Genomic DNA, 18125 nt, shown 5'->3' on the forward strand with positions numbered 1-18125 from the left:
CTCTTCGGAGGCAAGTCTATTTGCCCACAAAATGAGTTCATCAGAAGGTCTGTTAATATGCATAAAAAATAGGCATAATGGAGTATAGTTGCATCTGATAGACCACCATCGTGTGCCAATTGCCATGTCACTAGATTGTGGATGTTCTACTTGTCAAATTAATTTTGGCTGTACTAAAAAAATGGGCTTGTCCCACAAGGTTTGATGATGGTCTCCTGGCCTAAATAATTTTCCCTTTATAGGAAAACATTGCAACAGAAGAGGGACTAACAAAGGGAGGAGGGTGATTTTTGTGGCCTCATTTGGATTGGCTTTGCTTGGTTAAAGTTGTAGAAGATTCCAATGGTGAAAATAGATATTTAGAATAGATTTGTTCTAGAGAAGACAGATGGCCTTGCAAGGAGGCCTATCAGATCCTTCACATCCATGGTGGGTTTTTTCCATTTTTACAACAAGTTTTATTGCCTGTATCTTCATTGAATTTTTGGCTGGAGATGAGGTAGGTGTTGTTGGGAGTTTATAAGCAGATGTGACATGATTCCTTTGAAGTCATACGTAGTTAGCATATTTGCATGGATTGGTCCCCATTGGTACAGTGTTGCTTAGTGTAAGAACAGGCTGTATGGAACCCTAGAAGAAGGTTGTAAGGTTAGAGACACTGGATATGCTAAATGACATGGACTACCATGATATTAATGCATATTTTCTCCTCCTGATCATTTACAGTGTTGAGAGAAAGCTGGTTTTTTTTGTACTAAAATGAATGAAATTATCTTTTTATAATTTGCGGGTTTTGTACTATTACATGTAAAAACGTGCAAAGATGGTAAGTACTCATAGGTCACTTCAGTATGGGATAAAAGCCTATGTGATTTCCTAGGTAATTAGGGAATTATATCATTGTTTAAGGAACTTAATTGATAATCAGACATCACACAGCCTTTGTTAGAACTAGAAACTAATTAAAAGAATAATCAGTCTCCAAGACGTACAAAGTTAAAGTAATGGAATGCGATTTATTCTGAAACTTTGCAGTATCACATAGAATTTGTCAAATATGGATAAAATGACTTGGATTTACCTTATACTATTCAAGTCATGTGTGACTCAAATTTAGCTGAAATGTGCTGTCGCATGGTTAGATTAAGCAAATTTATTTCCAATTAAGAGTACTTTTGAAGAAGCTTTGCAAAACCCAAAAGTGTTTGTCAGACTACTGTGCATTCCCTTCAAAAATTATAACAATAGGTTAGAAATATAGTTTTCTGCCATTTAGGGGCCAAACGGGATAGCTTCATACTAGCATATCACAGCTAAGTGGAATATTCTTTATGGCAACCTCAATATCTGACCATCAAAAGTTTGCTTATCTGTTTTATAATACTTTTACATTTTATAAGCATTGTCCTTTCAAGAAGAAATTACAGCCTTCTCCACACTTAAAATGGAATTATTAAAATAGGAGGTTGGCCATAACTTCAAGCAGAATAAGACCTAAAACATACTTATGTGGTTCTTACCATAGCGTATGACCATGGGAAGACCTTGGAACATAACTTTCCTATTGTTGCTCACTGAGCTGGGGGATATTTCATCTAACCACAAGCCACATCCACCCCTGTCAACTTAATGAGAAAAAACACATTTATGGAAACAAAAGGAAATGGCTCTCCTTTGGGACCTAGCAGTGTCAAATTGTCCCTCAGTGTTTTAGTACATCTGTTACGGTTCATTGTCTGTTTCAGGCTTTAAAAATATCCCTAAAATTCCTAATAAGGAAAGTCTCATTTGGAGGAAGGAGTAAGTACCAATTTCCACAGTTTGTACTCCTTCATGTAAATAAATCAGTCATTAGTTTCATGATTCACACTTAATTGCAAGAGATAAAAGTAATTTTCAAACATGACCTAAAAAGTCCTAGAAGATATTTTCAGGAATTCTGTTATGGTAAGATATTATTGAGCTGGAAAATATTAATGACAGTGAATCTTACACTACTGTGTTGTTTTGAGTGTTTCTTTTCTTATCTGAGTGGCAAAGTAAAATCTTCTAAATGTGCAATGTTATTTTCAAAGTGTGATGAAATAATTACAGGCTTAGTGTATCTGTTCTAAGACTGGGTTTTGGACCTCCAGCAGTCAGTGGTCTTTTAAGCTGTGTTCACAACACTGTTTATGCTGTATTTGCAGTGATTTATGAGTGTTGTTTCTAGAAATCAGATCCTCTGGTAGCCTATATGTTTACAGGACGTTTACTAATGTGTTGAAGTGCAGACTGTGAACTCTCATCTTTGCTGATATTTTCAGACTTCCGAAAAAGAACGTGGTGAAGAATAGAAGAGTTGTGTGTGTTGGTGATAAAGGAATCATGAAAGGGAAGAAACTGCAGAGGGATTCAAGATCACCCTAGGAGTTACAATTGCAAGTTTAACCGCTATGACCATTTTATTCTGAAGTGAAGATTGTGATGAAAGGAACTTGGCTGTATTCCACTCCTGTAGTAATAGGTACAAGTGTTTAAATTGTTGGGAAATTACTTTAATCTTTGATAATGTTTTCCATTTTGAAAGTGCTAATGTACAGTGAAGTACAACAACAATAAGAAATTACAGGCAAATTCAGCGGCAGCTAGTACCCTTGGAGGGTACAAACGATACTGCATTGTGCACTTCCACTCTCAGGCATCCATACGTGCAGCTAGCACACATGTACACACACACATTCATACACATTTCCCCTGCCCGCCCCCATATTTATAATTCTTTCTACATACATACGTGTTTGGCTGTTCCACAGCACTTCCACAACAGCTAAATAATTGAATGTGCACTTCCCTGGGTTTATGAAGCGCCTTCCCTGCATTCTATTCCTGCTTCAGTAGTATCTCTGGCAGCTGACTGGGAATATTGTTAGCCTGCACTTTGCTGCTCATGTGACAAACATCTGCCTGTTCCTCACTGGCTTCCGTCTAGAACTGTACTGAGAAACTGCAAAGGTCCATTTCTTCACCTGGCCAAGTATCAAACAGGTTAGCATACAAAGAGAACAGGCTGTTCATAATCTGTTCATTCCAGCATCAAGTTTGCCTTACAGTCAGTTGCCGTTCCGTGTGTCACAGGTGGCTTCATGGTCCCCATTTCTGGAAGCTTGGCTGCCAGCAGGAACGTGTCCATTGCGCTCCGTTAAGAGATTGAAGGTAAAGAACTGGCATGGGTCTTTTTGTCTGCTGCCTTCCTGTAAGGGGCTCAGGAAAGAGCTGGAGTTTTTCCATTCCTGGAATGTGCACATCTCCATATCTGGCTGAGTGATTTTGCTCAGGTATCCAGGGCTGGGAGATGCTGAAGATAACGTCCTCTGGCTGCCACTTAGGAAACTCCCGCTGTCTTCCAGAGAGTCCTTCCTAGGGTGTTCAAAGGAGCACCGATTCCAGTTTCTGTAGCTGTAGGCCCACCACCCCAACTGCTTTCGACGGTGGCACTGGCATTTTAGGATCTGTATAAAAGCCCTCTTGAACTCTTTGCTTGAGCAGGGGTAGATGATTGGATTCAAGCAGCTGTTAAAGTAGCCAAGCCAAAAAATCACCTTGAAGATTGTTTCAGGGGGCTTCAGAGCTGAAAACAGAGATCCTGTCCAGAAGAAAAAAGTAGAGACAGTATCTGAGATAATTAGTTTACTTGCCTTTAGGAATGTCCCAGCAGATCACTGCTAGAATCTCTTTATTAAAAATTTGTAATATATGTTGTTTTCATTTTTGTTCTTTTGGTAATAAGATATTTTTGTTATTGTTTAAGCTAATAAGGAAACGCTTTCCACCATCTGAAAGCTCAAGGATTGCGTAAATAATGTAGAATTAAAAAAATAAAAATACTCCCTGTGCTTAAGTATACACATCTGTTGCACTAACATCCATTGATCCCAATGAAAGCTCAAACCTCCATTGTGTATGTTGCTGCACAGTGCACACATGGAATAAGGTTGTTCCTTCTTCAAAGAGCTTTCAAATGTAATTTTTGAAGGAAAAGGTCTAACTGTTCCCAGGCTTCTCAGAAGAAGTGTATTCAGACATACCTTATAATTTCTAATACAATCTCTGGCAGCTCCTAAACATGACCCCATTTATCTAGATTATTATGTTGGTATGAACCTCTTGAAACCTCTAGTTAATTATGGTACTTCCCCCATCTCAGGCTTTCGTAAAAATGGTATAACTCAGACTAAGAGGTTATTTTATGAATGCTTCCTCTTCCATTCACAACCCAATAATTTCCCTAAGAGGCTGCCCAAATGAAAAATGCATACTGGGAAGTCCATTTCATGTACTTTTAGTATTAAAAACATGCAATTGATCAGCTAAATTTAGCAAGTGGGGCTTTGTGAAAGAACGTCTGACATTTTAAAAGCAAAACAGGCATTCAACAGTTATCCAGCTAGGAAAACAGGAGTCGGGAAATATCCTGTGAATCCAGAATAATAGACTTTTTCCCTGGCAGTGGTCTGGGACGGTGGCAGCTGGCACGAGCTCTACCTATTGCTTAGGAGCTGAGCAATGTGCTAGCCCGAAAGGTTAAAATGGAGGTTTTACATTGCAAGGTTCAGAGTATTTATTTCATGACTCCTGCACTTTACTGACTTCTACTTTGTGTGTGAGACTCTTGTAAGTTGAAACCATGTCCCTTATTGCTTTGTTACTGCTAATGACTTGTAGGGGTTGACAAATTCCTCTCCTGTCCTGATGGAGATGCTACACCTGTCCTGACTGATAGTGCAGAAAGTACAGAGTGCAACATCTGACATCAGAGAAACTATGAACTGTATTTGATAAATTTCCAACAGATAAATCAACACAAGCTCTTAAAACCATGTCTTGAGTACCATACTCTTTGATGAACGATTCAGCAACAATTCATCTGATTCTGTGGAACAAGTCATTAATTGCTGTAAAATTCTTGAGAAGCTTCAGGAAAAGTTGATCTAAGTTTATAACTGCAGCCAAGATGAGGAAGAGGCTGCAAATCTCCCACGTGCACAGCTGCAAACTTCCTCAAGATTAATTTGCTAAATTATAGCTGCTAATATTTTCCGCTCAGTTTAGGGAAAAGAGAAGCCTTGTGACTTTACAAAGCAAGTACATTATGATGCGCAACGGGGAAGATTTTGGAGTTCATACTGAAAAATTTCTTAAATCATTTTCTGGAACTCGTTTAAAATATAAATATAAGTATAAATGATTTTTAGCTCTTAGAGCCTAGTAAACCTTGTGAAGCGACTAAAGAGCTCCCATTTTTTCTTATCTGTGAATGTTTAATAAGCAGTGGTGAATTTTTCCAGATAGGTTGGTCTGCCTTTCTCTCATACTGTAACAATTGAGAACCTACAGGACATTCCTCTACCAGATGTAAATATTTTTAGTCAGGTTAAATAGGGACAGAGGAAATGCTGTGGTATAGGTTTCGATAAATTAAAAAAAAAATATATTAAGGAAGTTTGCTGACGAATATTGTGAAATTCCCTAAGGACAAATAAAATGAGCAAATCTATAGAGGAGAAAACTGGGAACGAATGCAGATAGATTAGTTGTGCTTGTATAATCTATACTGCATGTGAACTGAATATCACTATATACAGTAAAGACTAAGAAAACAAGCAGAGAAAAAGTAAGAAGCTGAGTGCTGCCAAATGGCTAATCTTTGTAAACAGCTTCAAAAAGAATATGTAACTTAAGGAAACAAGGTAAGGGGCTTATGCTTATCTTTTGTGATAATCTGTTTTTCAGATGCCATTTGAAAAAAGTGGCAGCAGGCCATTTTCAGCAGCTGCAAGCATTTTCAGAGCTCTTTTATATTAAAGGGCAGTAACACAAAAAACCAGAGAATTTACTCATAGCAACCCAGACTGACAGAAGCACCTTGTGTTCAGGCCTGATTCTAGAAAAATCACTGAGCTTTGATCAATCATTTAAATGCTGCCATGACCCTAGTGAGTCATTAACAGAAAACCTGGAAATAGATCAATTTGACAAGCTATGGGGTGATGTGACTTAAAAATAAATATCAGCAGTTAGCTGCAATAATAGAAAAGTTATGAAAATAAGAAATTCAGGAATAAATGTTAAGGAGCTAATGAAAACACTGATCCTTAAACACTACTATGTTCCCCACTTCTTCCTGGTTCTGTAAACAGCGCAATGGAAGTGTAACTTGACTTTTAAATTATGAGACCAATAGATTAAGTTTTCACAAGAAGGTGAGGGAGTATGCTTTTTTGAGCAAGGAATATTTATTTGATAAATAAGCCGTTGATTTATAGACTGATGTGTTGATTCTCTTATTTCAGATTGATTGATGTATTAAAACTGGACAGAATTCTTAACTCCTCTACCTTTCTTGATATATACGTATAGATAGATATGCAACTATTCTGAAGGGAGATGGATTTCATCTATGAATTTCGGCCTATGGTATAATGCACTATTACTTCCTATTTTTTTTCAAAATCAGGTAGTGAAAGATTACTCCAAGAAGGCCCCGGCAATAAGAGAGGTCACTGCAGTCCCAGTGAGAATAAGTTCATATACGTGAGCACAACTCATTTGCTCTCAGCACTTTTCACTGTCGGTCATCCCAACTATGCCATCCTCCTGATTTTACCAGTGCACAGTCTGAGCTGGGGGAAGGTAAAAGCAATCAACTGAAAGCCATGGACTAAATTTTCACCAGTAAGGAAAGTTTTGTTTTACCAAGAAGAGAATCGAGACCTGGCACAATTCTTAATCACTAGAACTGACAGTAGGTAGTAGAGTGCACTCAAGTAGTGTGTTAGGTGGGTCCTGCTACCTTTGCCACCACTGAAGAAAAAGCAGAATTGAAGAATACTTCCTGAGATTAGCAGAAACTGATTGATGCATGTGATCGGTATGTTGCTGGCCCTGCAGAGGCTATGTGTGATGACTACATCATCATAGCAAAACTCCACCTATGAAGGGATCCTCCACCTCCAAAAGCTACAGATGATCTGAAATGCAGTAGCTTTATGTTATTGGCATTCATCATGGTGAAGGAAAAAGGACTGAGGAGACACGTTAGAATTCACCTTTAAAAGCATAAAAGTTACCTGCAAAGAAGGAGGAAGTTAAATTGTTTTCTGTGCCCACAGTGGCGAATTTATGAAGCACAGTGGTTTGAATGGTGGCAAGACAGACTGAAATGATGGATTGTAAAATGCTTTCTGTCTTCCAAGATAGGAAAATTCTGGAACACGCTACCTAAAAAGGGTGTAAAAATCCAACCCTGGAAGCTCTTAAAAACAGAGTGGACACACCTCTACTGATTTATGTATAGCTGATCCAGTCCATGGGTTGGAGGACACCGCAAATGACCCCTTCAGATCCCTTCTAGTCCTACTTTCTCTGCTTAACTCTGCAGGATATAACTGTGTTCATCAGGAAAAGTTTCTGGCTGAAGTTCTGGCAGCCCAGCAGAGTTATACATTTGCACTACTGGAATCCCACTGACACTGTAGTCTTAGATCCCCTTAGTAAATATATCCATTATTTAGGATGAGGATTAACTGTTAGAAAAAAGGAATGTCCAAAACAGATACTTATTTGGGCACTTAATCTCTTCAGGGCTTCAGGAAGTTTCTGAGTTTTTGTGTTTAGTCCCTCCTCACTGGGTGGAATCCCAGACTGTGTTTTCTACAAAGAGGGAAGAAAAGCTGTTCTTTATTATCCGGAAGGTGCTTTAGAGGGATGTCACTATACATGCCATGTACTTCCAAATATAGTTCAGTTTGGTGACTATTACACAAGGTTCCACTGGCTTTCACTGTATAAAGATACAAAAAATATTTTTGTTAGATTGTATATTTTGAACATTTCTCTTTTTCTTACCTTGTACTTGGAAGTAACAACAATACCTTTTATTTAGCTGCACACCTGCTTTACCTCATAACGAACCTGTCAGGAGCAAACAACTGCAGGCTATTTTGATACCTTGATAAAACAATAAAGCTAAGCCTACTAGACACACTTTCTAAACATCAGAGTAATGTTTCCTTCCCTAATCTCCAACTACTTTCCCACTGCAGTCTGACGAACAGGCTAAATATTTCCCTGTACTGATTCAGATTGCTGGAAATTTTTGTGTGATTATCTATGTCCTCAGTGATTTATTTGTGATGGGGGTAGCTGGAGTGACTTCCCTACTCAAACTGATCTCTCTTGTGATGTTTTATGCTTCACAGCTTCATTCTAAGGGAATGTGTTTTTTCCATTCTCTTTTATTTTTCTGCAGTAAACCACAGTCTTACCTCCAATTACACCTTTGACATTAATGAAGTTTTTGCAAAACCTGTGTCCAGCACAAATGGACAACAGGAAATATTTCAGAAACACAATTGATTTGTTCAATTTTGATTGGTTTTTGACCATGCTCAGCAGACATGATATTCTGCTTGGAAATACACTAAGCAACAGCAGACATCATAAAGAAGAGTTAAGTATTTTATTTAGTAAAAGCTGATTTCATTTTTAGGTCTGACTGCTTCTTTAATGCTCATTCCACAGAAAGTAAGAAGAGCGTCTTTAATGAAATTAGGGAACGTTGTGGGAAACAATTTGCTATGTTAAGTGTCGTCATATATTCTGCAGAATATTTGGTCAGAACACGACTGAGACTTTAAAACTCACAATCCACTGGAGTCAGTGGCAGCCTTTGAAAGCCATTGTAAAGGCTCATAAGAACTTCAGTGGACTTTGGGGTGAACAGCAGAAAAATCTTCTGGACTGGCTTAATCCCAGTACTCCTAATTAAGGAAAACTCTTCACTGAAGGAGGTTTTGATGTAGACCTCTGCGGAGGAGAAGCACACACACAAAACTGTCTCTTGTTCTTTCCTGCTCTGCTATTTTTCTTCTATCTAAATATCTGCTCCTTTGCTACCTCTCACAACTGACCGCTGTATTCTTAGAGAAAGAAGGATGGGAAAGTTAAGACCTTCTATTTAAGGATCCTTAATGTAATAGTTGGCGAGCTTCTTGACAAAAGTGTAATACACAAGACATGTTTGAGTTTCCACTTCCACTTTATGGAAGAAAGAACATAGCATCAAAATTAGACCTGCCAGTACAACCAATGAACCAGACCCCCCCACACTGCCCGACTACTTCCAGGAGAAGGGAGAAAACTTGCTCCTCCAGTTGTGTTCATATGCAAGGAGATCAGACTAGGTACAGTGACTAGCTGGAGTTTAAATCTGAAAAATAACATGTAAGATAATGTTTATGAGCTAAAACTTTTGAAATAATCTTTGATATCTCTGTGTTGTTCTGCTCTGTGTGCTGTTTCCAGCCACACAGAGAGCTAAACAACTAGGTGTAAGTAACCAACAGGTGTTTGGAACAACAGTAATTTGTGAAATACCACTGGATTCCATTGTGTGGTTTTATTTCCTCCCTTCATCCTTCATGCAATGAATATATATATAATTTATACACTATGGAACTGAAAGTGAAGAACTTAATAGAATTACAGAATTATTTCAGTGGGAAGGGATGTTATGGGGTTTCTTATCCAGCCCCCTGCTCAAAGCATGGTCAACACTGTGTTAGGTCCCCAAAGCCTTCCCTTCTGCAGGTTGAAGAAACTCTGTTCCTTCACCCTCTCCTCACACAATGTGCTCCAGCCTCGTGATTGTTTCAGTTGCCTCCACAGGGCTCACTCCAATCTATCATTGTCTTCCCCTGCATGGATGCAGTACTGCAGACGCAGCTTAATGAGTGTTGAGTGAAAATGGTGTAATCACTTCTCTCCATCTGCTGGCTCCGTTCCTGTTTCACAGCCTAGTAGGCTGCAGCTTGTGTCCAATAGGGGCAGTTCAATAGTTTTACATCCTATGTTAATGTTTGTGAGTCATCTTCATGGGAGAGGTTGTTCTGTGTACGTGTATTTGCAAGAATGCTGTATATTTATTACTTGTACCCAGTGGATGGAAAACTTTAAACTATTAATGATTTTTTTAAGCTAAAATAAACCACATTCCCCTCTACGGTATGCCTTCTCTTTCTGCTTATTCTTTATCCATCCAGGCATGTTCACTTTCCAGTTACTTATTTCCTTTCTTCTTAATTTTAAATACTTATTTCTACTCTCCTTATGTCTTATTTATTTTTTTAACTCCAACTGCTTATCTCTTTTCTAATCACTTTATGTTGTGATAATTGACTCTCTTGTAATTAAACATTCATTTTTCATAGGATGTATTTGACATCAATTAAGTATCTAGATTACTTATAGAATCATGAGTTCTGCTCGGAAGCAAGTTTTTGATACTCAGATTAGTTAACAGTTGGGCAGGAATAATGTGAATTTCCTGGAAGTAAGGAGAAAAAGTCTCTATAGGTGAGGTTTTGGTTATTAGGTGCTATGTTTTCTGCCCGTTATGAAAAAATCAAATTTCAAACTTCTAAATCCAGTTTTACTTAAATAAGAGCCAACCCAGGGTGAGTACATGTTCCTGTTGACCGGAACAAAACCAACATTTGTTTTTATTGAAACATTCTGGAGCCGTTTAAGCACTTCACTGTGTGTCAGTTGATATTCCAGTAACAGGAAACTAACTGCAATAAAATATGTCCCCAAAACAATAATAGGGTAGAAGGGGAGCTTCACTGCACAGGTGTTCGTCATTGTCTTAAGGTCAAAGAAAAGCCTTGAAATTTGTAACTACTTGTCTTTATTTGTAACAAATAGAAATTGAAGTGTTTCAAAACTTAAAACACTGAGTTTCCTCTGGAGAGGAAACCCTTCTTTTCCCAACAGAAATAGTTAGAGAAATAGTAATAAGTGTTAGAAAGTTCTGTTATAGAGTATGGTCAAATTTAAATAATTATGGTAATCTTGGAAGGCAAACATAGCCTCCTTCATTCAGAGAGGAGAATTATTCCATTTGGGAGTTGTTCTGGCTATAGTTAAATCTGAACTTCTCAACATTCCACACAAGAGAAAATTCCAATGTTTAAAAAACCACTGCAGTGATGAAAAGCATTGCAAAATACAAAATGATAACAAATGAATTCTGAAACATGAAAAAAACCAGGAAGCTTCAACAATATCAAACCCTGTCGCTCAGTCTATTGTCAAGAAGACACAGTTTGCAAAAATGAGTATTGTTTTGCAAGAAACTGATGATGGAACTCAGCCTTCCTATGGGAAGTGACTTGATGAAATTTGTAATGTGATCAGCGAGAGGCTTTCCCAGCGCCAGGCAGTAGACGGCTGCTAAGGGCTGGCTGGGGGGCTGCGAACCCCTGTTTCTCCCCTGCAGTTCACGCTGTGATTCCTGCTGCGGCTGTGACAGCTGCTAACTGCTGATGGCTGCGTTGTGACCGCTTAATGAACAGGGAAAGCTCCAATGCTACTTGTGTATAGCTCGTAAAATTCTCCCTGTAACAGTAATATGCTGCCTCTGATCAGAGTTATGAATACCAGTGTAGAGAATGCCGAAAGGATGTATTCACCACTTATTTAAGCCTTCTGCAGTCTGTTTTAGCACATGCTTAGCCAAGTCAGCATGCCAAGGTTTTAAAGCTAATTTGATTTCTAAAACTCCTGATTTCTTTGCTTCCAGTGTTCAATGTTTGTTTACATTCCCTCGATCTTATTTAATATAGAAAAAACCCTGCAGTTTACAAACAGTAGACGATGAAATAGAGAGTATGGTTATACAATTAAGAGCCGGGAGGGACTGGAGGCCTTCTGGAGAAGGGGATTAGGATAACAGTGAGAAATGATTTTGAGAAGTAAGAAGAGCATGCAAAATCAACAAAATAAAATTCAATAAAGAAAATTAAAGGAAAGCTGATTAAATTATAACTACTACAAACAAATGATGGCTAGAATTTTGTTATTATTTTCAGACGTTGGTGTCTGTGGGATGCATTGGGCTGTATATCCCAGAGGTGCCTGAGCTGCCAGGCAGGGGACACCACAAGAATCACAGTAATCCCACAGTCACCAAAATAGCGCAGAGCTGCACTCCCATCCATGTCGGTAACATTTTTTTGTGTGTGTGTTAGGGAAGAGTACTTTGCTGTTGAGGAAAAAGAACTATAAAATAAGGAACAACTGACTAGACAAAGATATTGCAGAAGATAATGTGGGAGAAACAGAAATACAAATAGTATGCTGTTAAAAGTACAGCAGTTCTCATTCTTCATTGTACTAATAGCTACATTAAATATATGTCCAAGGATCTAGGCCAGCTATTAAGAAAACATCCTGTTTGTGAGGAATTTATGTCCCAGGACTGACTGCCCACAGCAGTTGCGAGATTCTCTTTGCTGGAGCCTTCTGGCCCTACAGTGAACAAACATGTGTGAGGTGATGAAATTATCATTCAACCAGTCCTCATCCCTTGAGTTTTTATTTTCCCTGTTTTCCAGTTGAGTTGAGGAAGTCACATAGAGAAATCTCCCCTAATTGTTCTGGCCCGGTAGAAGTGGTTTATACTCCCTCATTTCTGCATCCCATGCAAACACAAATAAATGTCTGCAAACCAATATATTATCGGTATTAACTAAACTCAGTAACTTCTAACAATCTAAGGCCTAATCCTGTGTAGACAAGTTCTTAAGCAGCCAAATGAAAGTAGCAGACATATACAAATGCAGAACCTGACCACAAAGATACATCCCCCTTGTGGATGTGTTTATGAGTAACAGCAAAGCCTAATTTCCTAAAAGGAAAATATTGTCCTTGCTGTCTCGTGGGCAGAGAAAGGTTATGCTTTCTATTTTCTTATCCTAGCTAAAATTCACAATTTCTTATCATCCACGCTATCTATCTCTGATAAAGATAGGTCTGTCTCACTTGAGACCTGCATGAACTTCACTCACAATGACTCAAGAGAGCCTTTTAAAGGCTCCAAAAATAGCCACTTATCTACAATGGCCAAAATAAAGCCGGGACTTTAGCTCCCTTGAAGCTTTGCTGATGGATGTTGTAGTACAGATAGAGATCAGATCTTTTTACTAAAACTTAAAGTTGCTACAAGCTCTTATATTACAAGCAATTGCAAAGCAGAGTAGCTGTATTTGCCATTTTTAAAGGGACAGTGCCTATATATTTAACCACAGAGCTACTAACACTGTCATTCCTGGCATGGTAAGATTGTCTCTGATAGTCAGGAGTTAAAAGATAATCAATCATTTCCAGAGTTTCTGCTCTGACCTGCAGTCCATTACTGTCCTTCCTACAGCATCATACAAAAGATGGTGTTGATGCTTAAAGCACTGAGAGTTGAAAATTATTTTTAAAAGCTTAGGGTTCAAGAGACCATGTGCGAGAAGAGCAACAGAAAATACAAATAGAGCCTTATTTGCCCAGCCCAGAAAGAAAAAGAAACAGGAAAAATGTAGGGTAAAAAAAAGAAGAATTAAAAAGAAGCAACAGGATTAAAGTTTTTCATGCCTCATCCATAATTGTCATATTAACAAAAATTCTGAGTATATCTTGAATAAAAAGATATGGAAATACAAGGTATAGAAAATATATGAGGTATGGCAAAATCCCATCAAGCACTTACATTTTTGACACAAACCCTACGTATCCATCTATGTACTGGTCTACCACCTCTCAGTCCAGAGTAGCTATGTTGACTTACACCATGGAAAGATTTCACTTGTGTTGCCCTCAGTTAAGTATGATAAAATCAAGATCAATTTTAATAAGAATCTTGTTTGGTAGTCTAAAACTGACAGTAGATTGGGACAGAAATGTGATGTCATTGTTCTTATTTTGTCCGAAAGAATTACATACTTTTGCAGCTCGCTAGAAGGGATATAGGCCAAGCTTATGCTTGTTTTGCAAAAGTTTAGGTAATTAAGAGAGTCTAGAAAAGCTAATCTAAGTCTGCTGACATTTCATTTGTTATACTTATATATCTTCAATTACTGGGCGTGCTTCGGTGTCTTTTTCTCCTTCTTGCTTCTGACAAAACTGAAGCAATCTGTCTTGGATGTCGTTGGTAAGTAATAGGACTCTTGCATGGAATTGAATAACACAGCTATAACACTATTGTATGATTTTCCATTATATTTGTTCACTCTGTTACTTAGAGACTGATGGTTATTGCTTTTCAGTTTCTAGGTATCACTTGAAAGCCCATCAAAATGTTCGAAATCTTGTGATGAGCTGTGGAGGAGGACTTTAGTGAAGATACTAAAAAGCTCATCACTTTATGTTCATGTCTGTATTTCATAGATAGGCACACTAAAGAACATGTTGTTGAGATCCTGAAGCCTTCATGCTTTAGAATGTGTGCATATGTAACTTTGCTCAGGGCTTTCATCACCACTACCAATCTGAGCAATAGCACATGTGTTTGCGAATGCTTTTGGTATAAGGACCTTGTGTCCATGGCCTTGCTGGATGCCAAAAGCAGTGTTTTCTCTACAATTATCATTTCTTTCTTGGCTTTGCTATCAATAGTTTTGAGATTTCCTATTGCTGCCCAGTGGTTCAGTCCTGAATTTTTTTTTCCTTGGAGCTTTCTGGTCACCTGAGACAGGATTTACTTCCATCTCTGGGGATGAACAGTCAACATGAGTTGATTTCTTCTTTTTTCTGTACTGTTTTGCATATTTGTGTTTGTAAGTCTGTACATTTTAAGATTTCCCTTTGTTCCTCTGACCTGCAAATCAAAAGCTGGCATAGGAAGTACCTCAGAATTTCTCAGTTTCATCTGCTTTGATAACAAACAGCTTCGTTCTGAAAACTAGAGGTCTGTAAGTAACTGATAACTGGCATCCTTAGTAAGCCAAAAGACTTAAAGCAGGGCTTAAAGGAGGCTATTTCAGTACTAAAACAAATCATCTTGAAATAATCTAGTCCTCCACATATGAAAAAACACGTTCTGGTCAAGTAATGCCCTCATTATGTTTAATTTTACAGGAATTGACTAGAAAATAGGAGCAGGTGCCTTTATCAGCTGTGCCATTGAACATTGTACCAAAGATTGACCTGCAAATAGGCAGAGGGTTAGATTGCCACATGTATCATTAAATTGTCCAAATTCTGTATAGCTATTAATTGAAGGGCGTCAAAGCTAGAGAGCTGGGTCAGTTAGAGAGGGGGATGGGGCAAGACCAAAATGAGGTGAAGGACAAACCAGGCCTAAAGCCTTGCAGAAAGCAGAACCCAGTAGCATTGACAGCACTAGACCTAATGTCTGGAAGTGTTTCCCATGGGAAACTAAGTGGTCTAATTTGGTATTCTCGTTGCAGAGATGCAGAGGTTGGCCTTATGTAACATAAATCTACATACTGTACTTGAATAACATTTTATTTTAAGAATAATTTTGTATTGGCTGACCTGTAGCATGCAGAATATTTTTATGTTCTTTTTATTATTTTATAGAGAGGTTTCAAAACCTTAATATATAAGGATAGTCAAAACAGTTGTGTCTTCATTATGAGGCTCTTGGGACTTTATCCCACTGCCCTTTAAGTTACAAGAATTTGGTTTCTGGCTTCAGTGGATAAGATCACAGGTTTCATGGGAGCAGGGGGAGTTACACTCTGAGCTGGGAAGTGAATAATGCTCTGCTCATCTCTACTGGAGTTAATCAGCAGGTTGGGGAAGTTAATATACTTTGGGTAAAGTACTGGAGGTGTGTGTGTGTGTGTGTCTGGGAGAAGACTGCCAAGCCCACTCTGATATTTCAGCTAACTGGAATGAGACTAAACTTCACCTAGTAGCCAGGGAGAAATGTATGATCCTTCATTTTGGATTCATTTTTTATTGGCATAAAATTGGTTATCCCTTTATTTCAAGGAGTGAGTTTTAATGAGTGTTACCTTATTTCTGCAGGGCTCTAGTTTTTAGATTAAAAAAACCTCCTTTACTCAGTTTTTTAACCAATGCATGTTTAATATAGTCCTGATGCCTAAGGGGTAGAAAAGAACATTTATTTTAAAGAAGCAAGATATTTAATCTTTAAAGCTGAGTCACTGAATTTATGACACAAGAAGCCTTCTCGAAGACACATATGTCTTCCTTTTATTTTTTGTGCTGTGCCACAAATAATATTGAGTGGCAAGACAACTGTTTACAAAGCCATGGAGCGTTTAGGAATGTGCACAAGAAAGATATTCTCTACCTCCATTGCTATCCAGAAGGAATACCTGGTAGCTACTGGAATTAAAACAGACTTCTCACATGATTCTCGTTGATCCCAGTTTTGCTGCATCATCAGGTGCTTAACACTAAAGACAGCATGGTTCAGTCCAACAAAAAGAGATGGTGGGTCATTCTTCGTGCTGATTGTGTAATAATGCTCAGTACATCATCGTGTCGGTGCTATAATTCCGTTCCAGAGCTGTATACAGAGCTCTGTCAGAGAGCTTTCATTGCAAAGCCTTTTGATTCTTGCTTGGAAATCACTCCCTACATGTTAATGCTTTTTCTTTTTCTTTGTCATGGTATATTTATTCAAATGATATCCCTGCTTTTAGCACTGTGTCAGTTCCCAGTATATATCTGCCACCTGATGCAATAATCTGGGATATCAAAATGGGATATCAATATGAAGGAAACTCCTCTGCTATCAGCAGATTTGTTAAGACATGGGTTTGGGGTGTTGCAGAAACAACATTTACCAGCTTGTCAGATGTTTTGTGGTGGAATCCTCAGGAATCCAGAGCTGCTCTGCTAATGCCATTCTGCAGAGTCATGGCTTTACTGAGTGAGACAGGGAGCAAAACATAGCAGTAAAGATGAATGGGAGGGTATGATTTGGGTTAATGGTGCACATGCCAGGTGTGAGAAATACTGGCTAAGGAAGAAGACTGTCCTTTCAGGATAGTGAAGGTAAGTATCTTGCCTGGACTCAGTAGCAGAAAAGATCTTGTAGTTTGCAGTCTGGCACTGATGAGTGAGTGGGTTGTGATTAGAGCAGCCCTGGGCACAGTGAAGAGTTGTAAATCATCACTACATTTTAGATTCTACAGTTTGCCTGACACTGAAATTTATTTTATACCATTGTGTCTTTTTTGTAAGGGTTCTCAATAGCATTTCATACAATTTTGTGACTTCAAGACAATGCAAAAGATTTCTGATATGAAGAATGCAGGACACATAAGCTCCTTGGGAAGTCTTTCTGCACTGCTCTACCTTCTCCTCCAGTTTAGAAAGGCTTCATTATGCATGTCAGAAATTGGTATTTTCTCCACCTGCTTAAGTGAGCAATGCTTTAGTCATGCCTAACATTAATTCACTTTGCTCTGATATGCAGAGATGAACAGTGCAAAGTTCTAGGTTGTGCTGGATAAATTAAAAAAAGAAAAAAAGATCAGGAGCAACGAGCAAAACCAGCCCTATTCTTAGTCAGCAAAACAAAGGGAAAGTGCCTACTATTTAGATATATTTGTGTATTATATTGGATACTATGTATACCTTTTTTCCCCCTTTCTTAGACTAAAGGATGACAGTTAAGAGTTGGGTTCCTGAGACAATTTCTAGACAGAGGACTGGAAAGTCATCAATCTATGTTGCAATGCCATGATGCTGATTTTTGCACTCTTGTGACACAACGGCATCTCATCTCTGTGGGGCACCAAGTGCTCACAGTGCAGAATTGAGCATGTTAGAGGCTACAGGCGCTCAGTCTGTGTCAGGTCAGAGCCCACAGCAGTGGGTTTAGCCTTTCAGCCCACCCTCCACCTCACACAGTGCGCTGTGGTGGAGGCTCTCAGCCTCTCACCTCAATGACACCTTAGGCACAGTTTATATGAGAGAGAAAACTGTACTGCGGCAAGCAATAAATTCTCCATTCAAGTGGAGCAAAGCTCATTAAACCTCCCAGGAAAGACAAAGAGTTTTGAAATAACTTCTCAAGGGGAAAACTAACACTCTTTCCAGAAACTTGATTGTTTCTCACATTGCCTCTAACCTGTGACCATAATGTTTTTAATGTGCTGCTCTGCCTCTGTGTTCACTGAACAGTGTCAGTAGCAACACTGGCTTCTGCTACCTGAAGATATGCTCTCCTGCATTTACATTTGCATTTTTTTCTCCAAAGTTCCTCCAGTAATTCAAAATCAAGGAGAGAAAGTACTGATCAGATGCTCATG

At 38.5% G+C, this 18125-nt stretch overlaps 1 protein-coding gene across 2 annotated transcripts in view; it reads right to left on the reverse strand.

Moving 5' to 3' along the window:
• Nucleotides 1-1048: 1048 nt before the first annotated feature.
• ADRA1B (adrenoceptor alpha 1B) overlaps nucleotides 1049-18125 on the reverse strand; it is a 33663-nt gene continuing 16586 nt past the window's right edge. For both annotated transcript variants that reach the window (XM_054079720.1, XM_009565036.2), the window contains one exon: nucleotides 1049-3625. In XM_054079720.1, coding sequence (XP_053935695.1) covers nucleotides 3093-3625 — 533 coding nt within the window. In that variant the 3' untranslated portion in view covers nucleotides 1049-3092. The remainder of the gene's footprint in view (nucleotides 3626-18125) is intronic.

Source organism: Cuculus canorus, chromosome 14 (genome assembly GCF_017976375.1).
Source record: "Cuculus canorus isolate bCucCan1 chromosome 14, bCucCan1.pri, whole genome shotgun sequence".
In the NCBI taxonomy this organism is placed as follows: domain Eukaryota; kingdom Metazoa; phylum Chordata; class Aves; order Cuculiformes; family Cuculidae; genus Cuculus; species Cuculus canorus.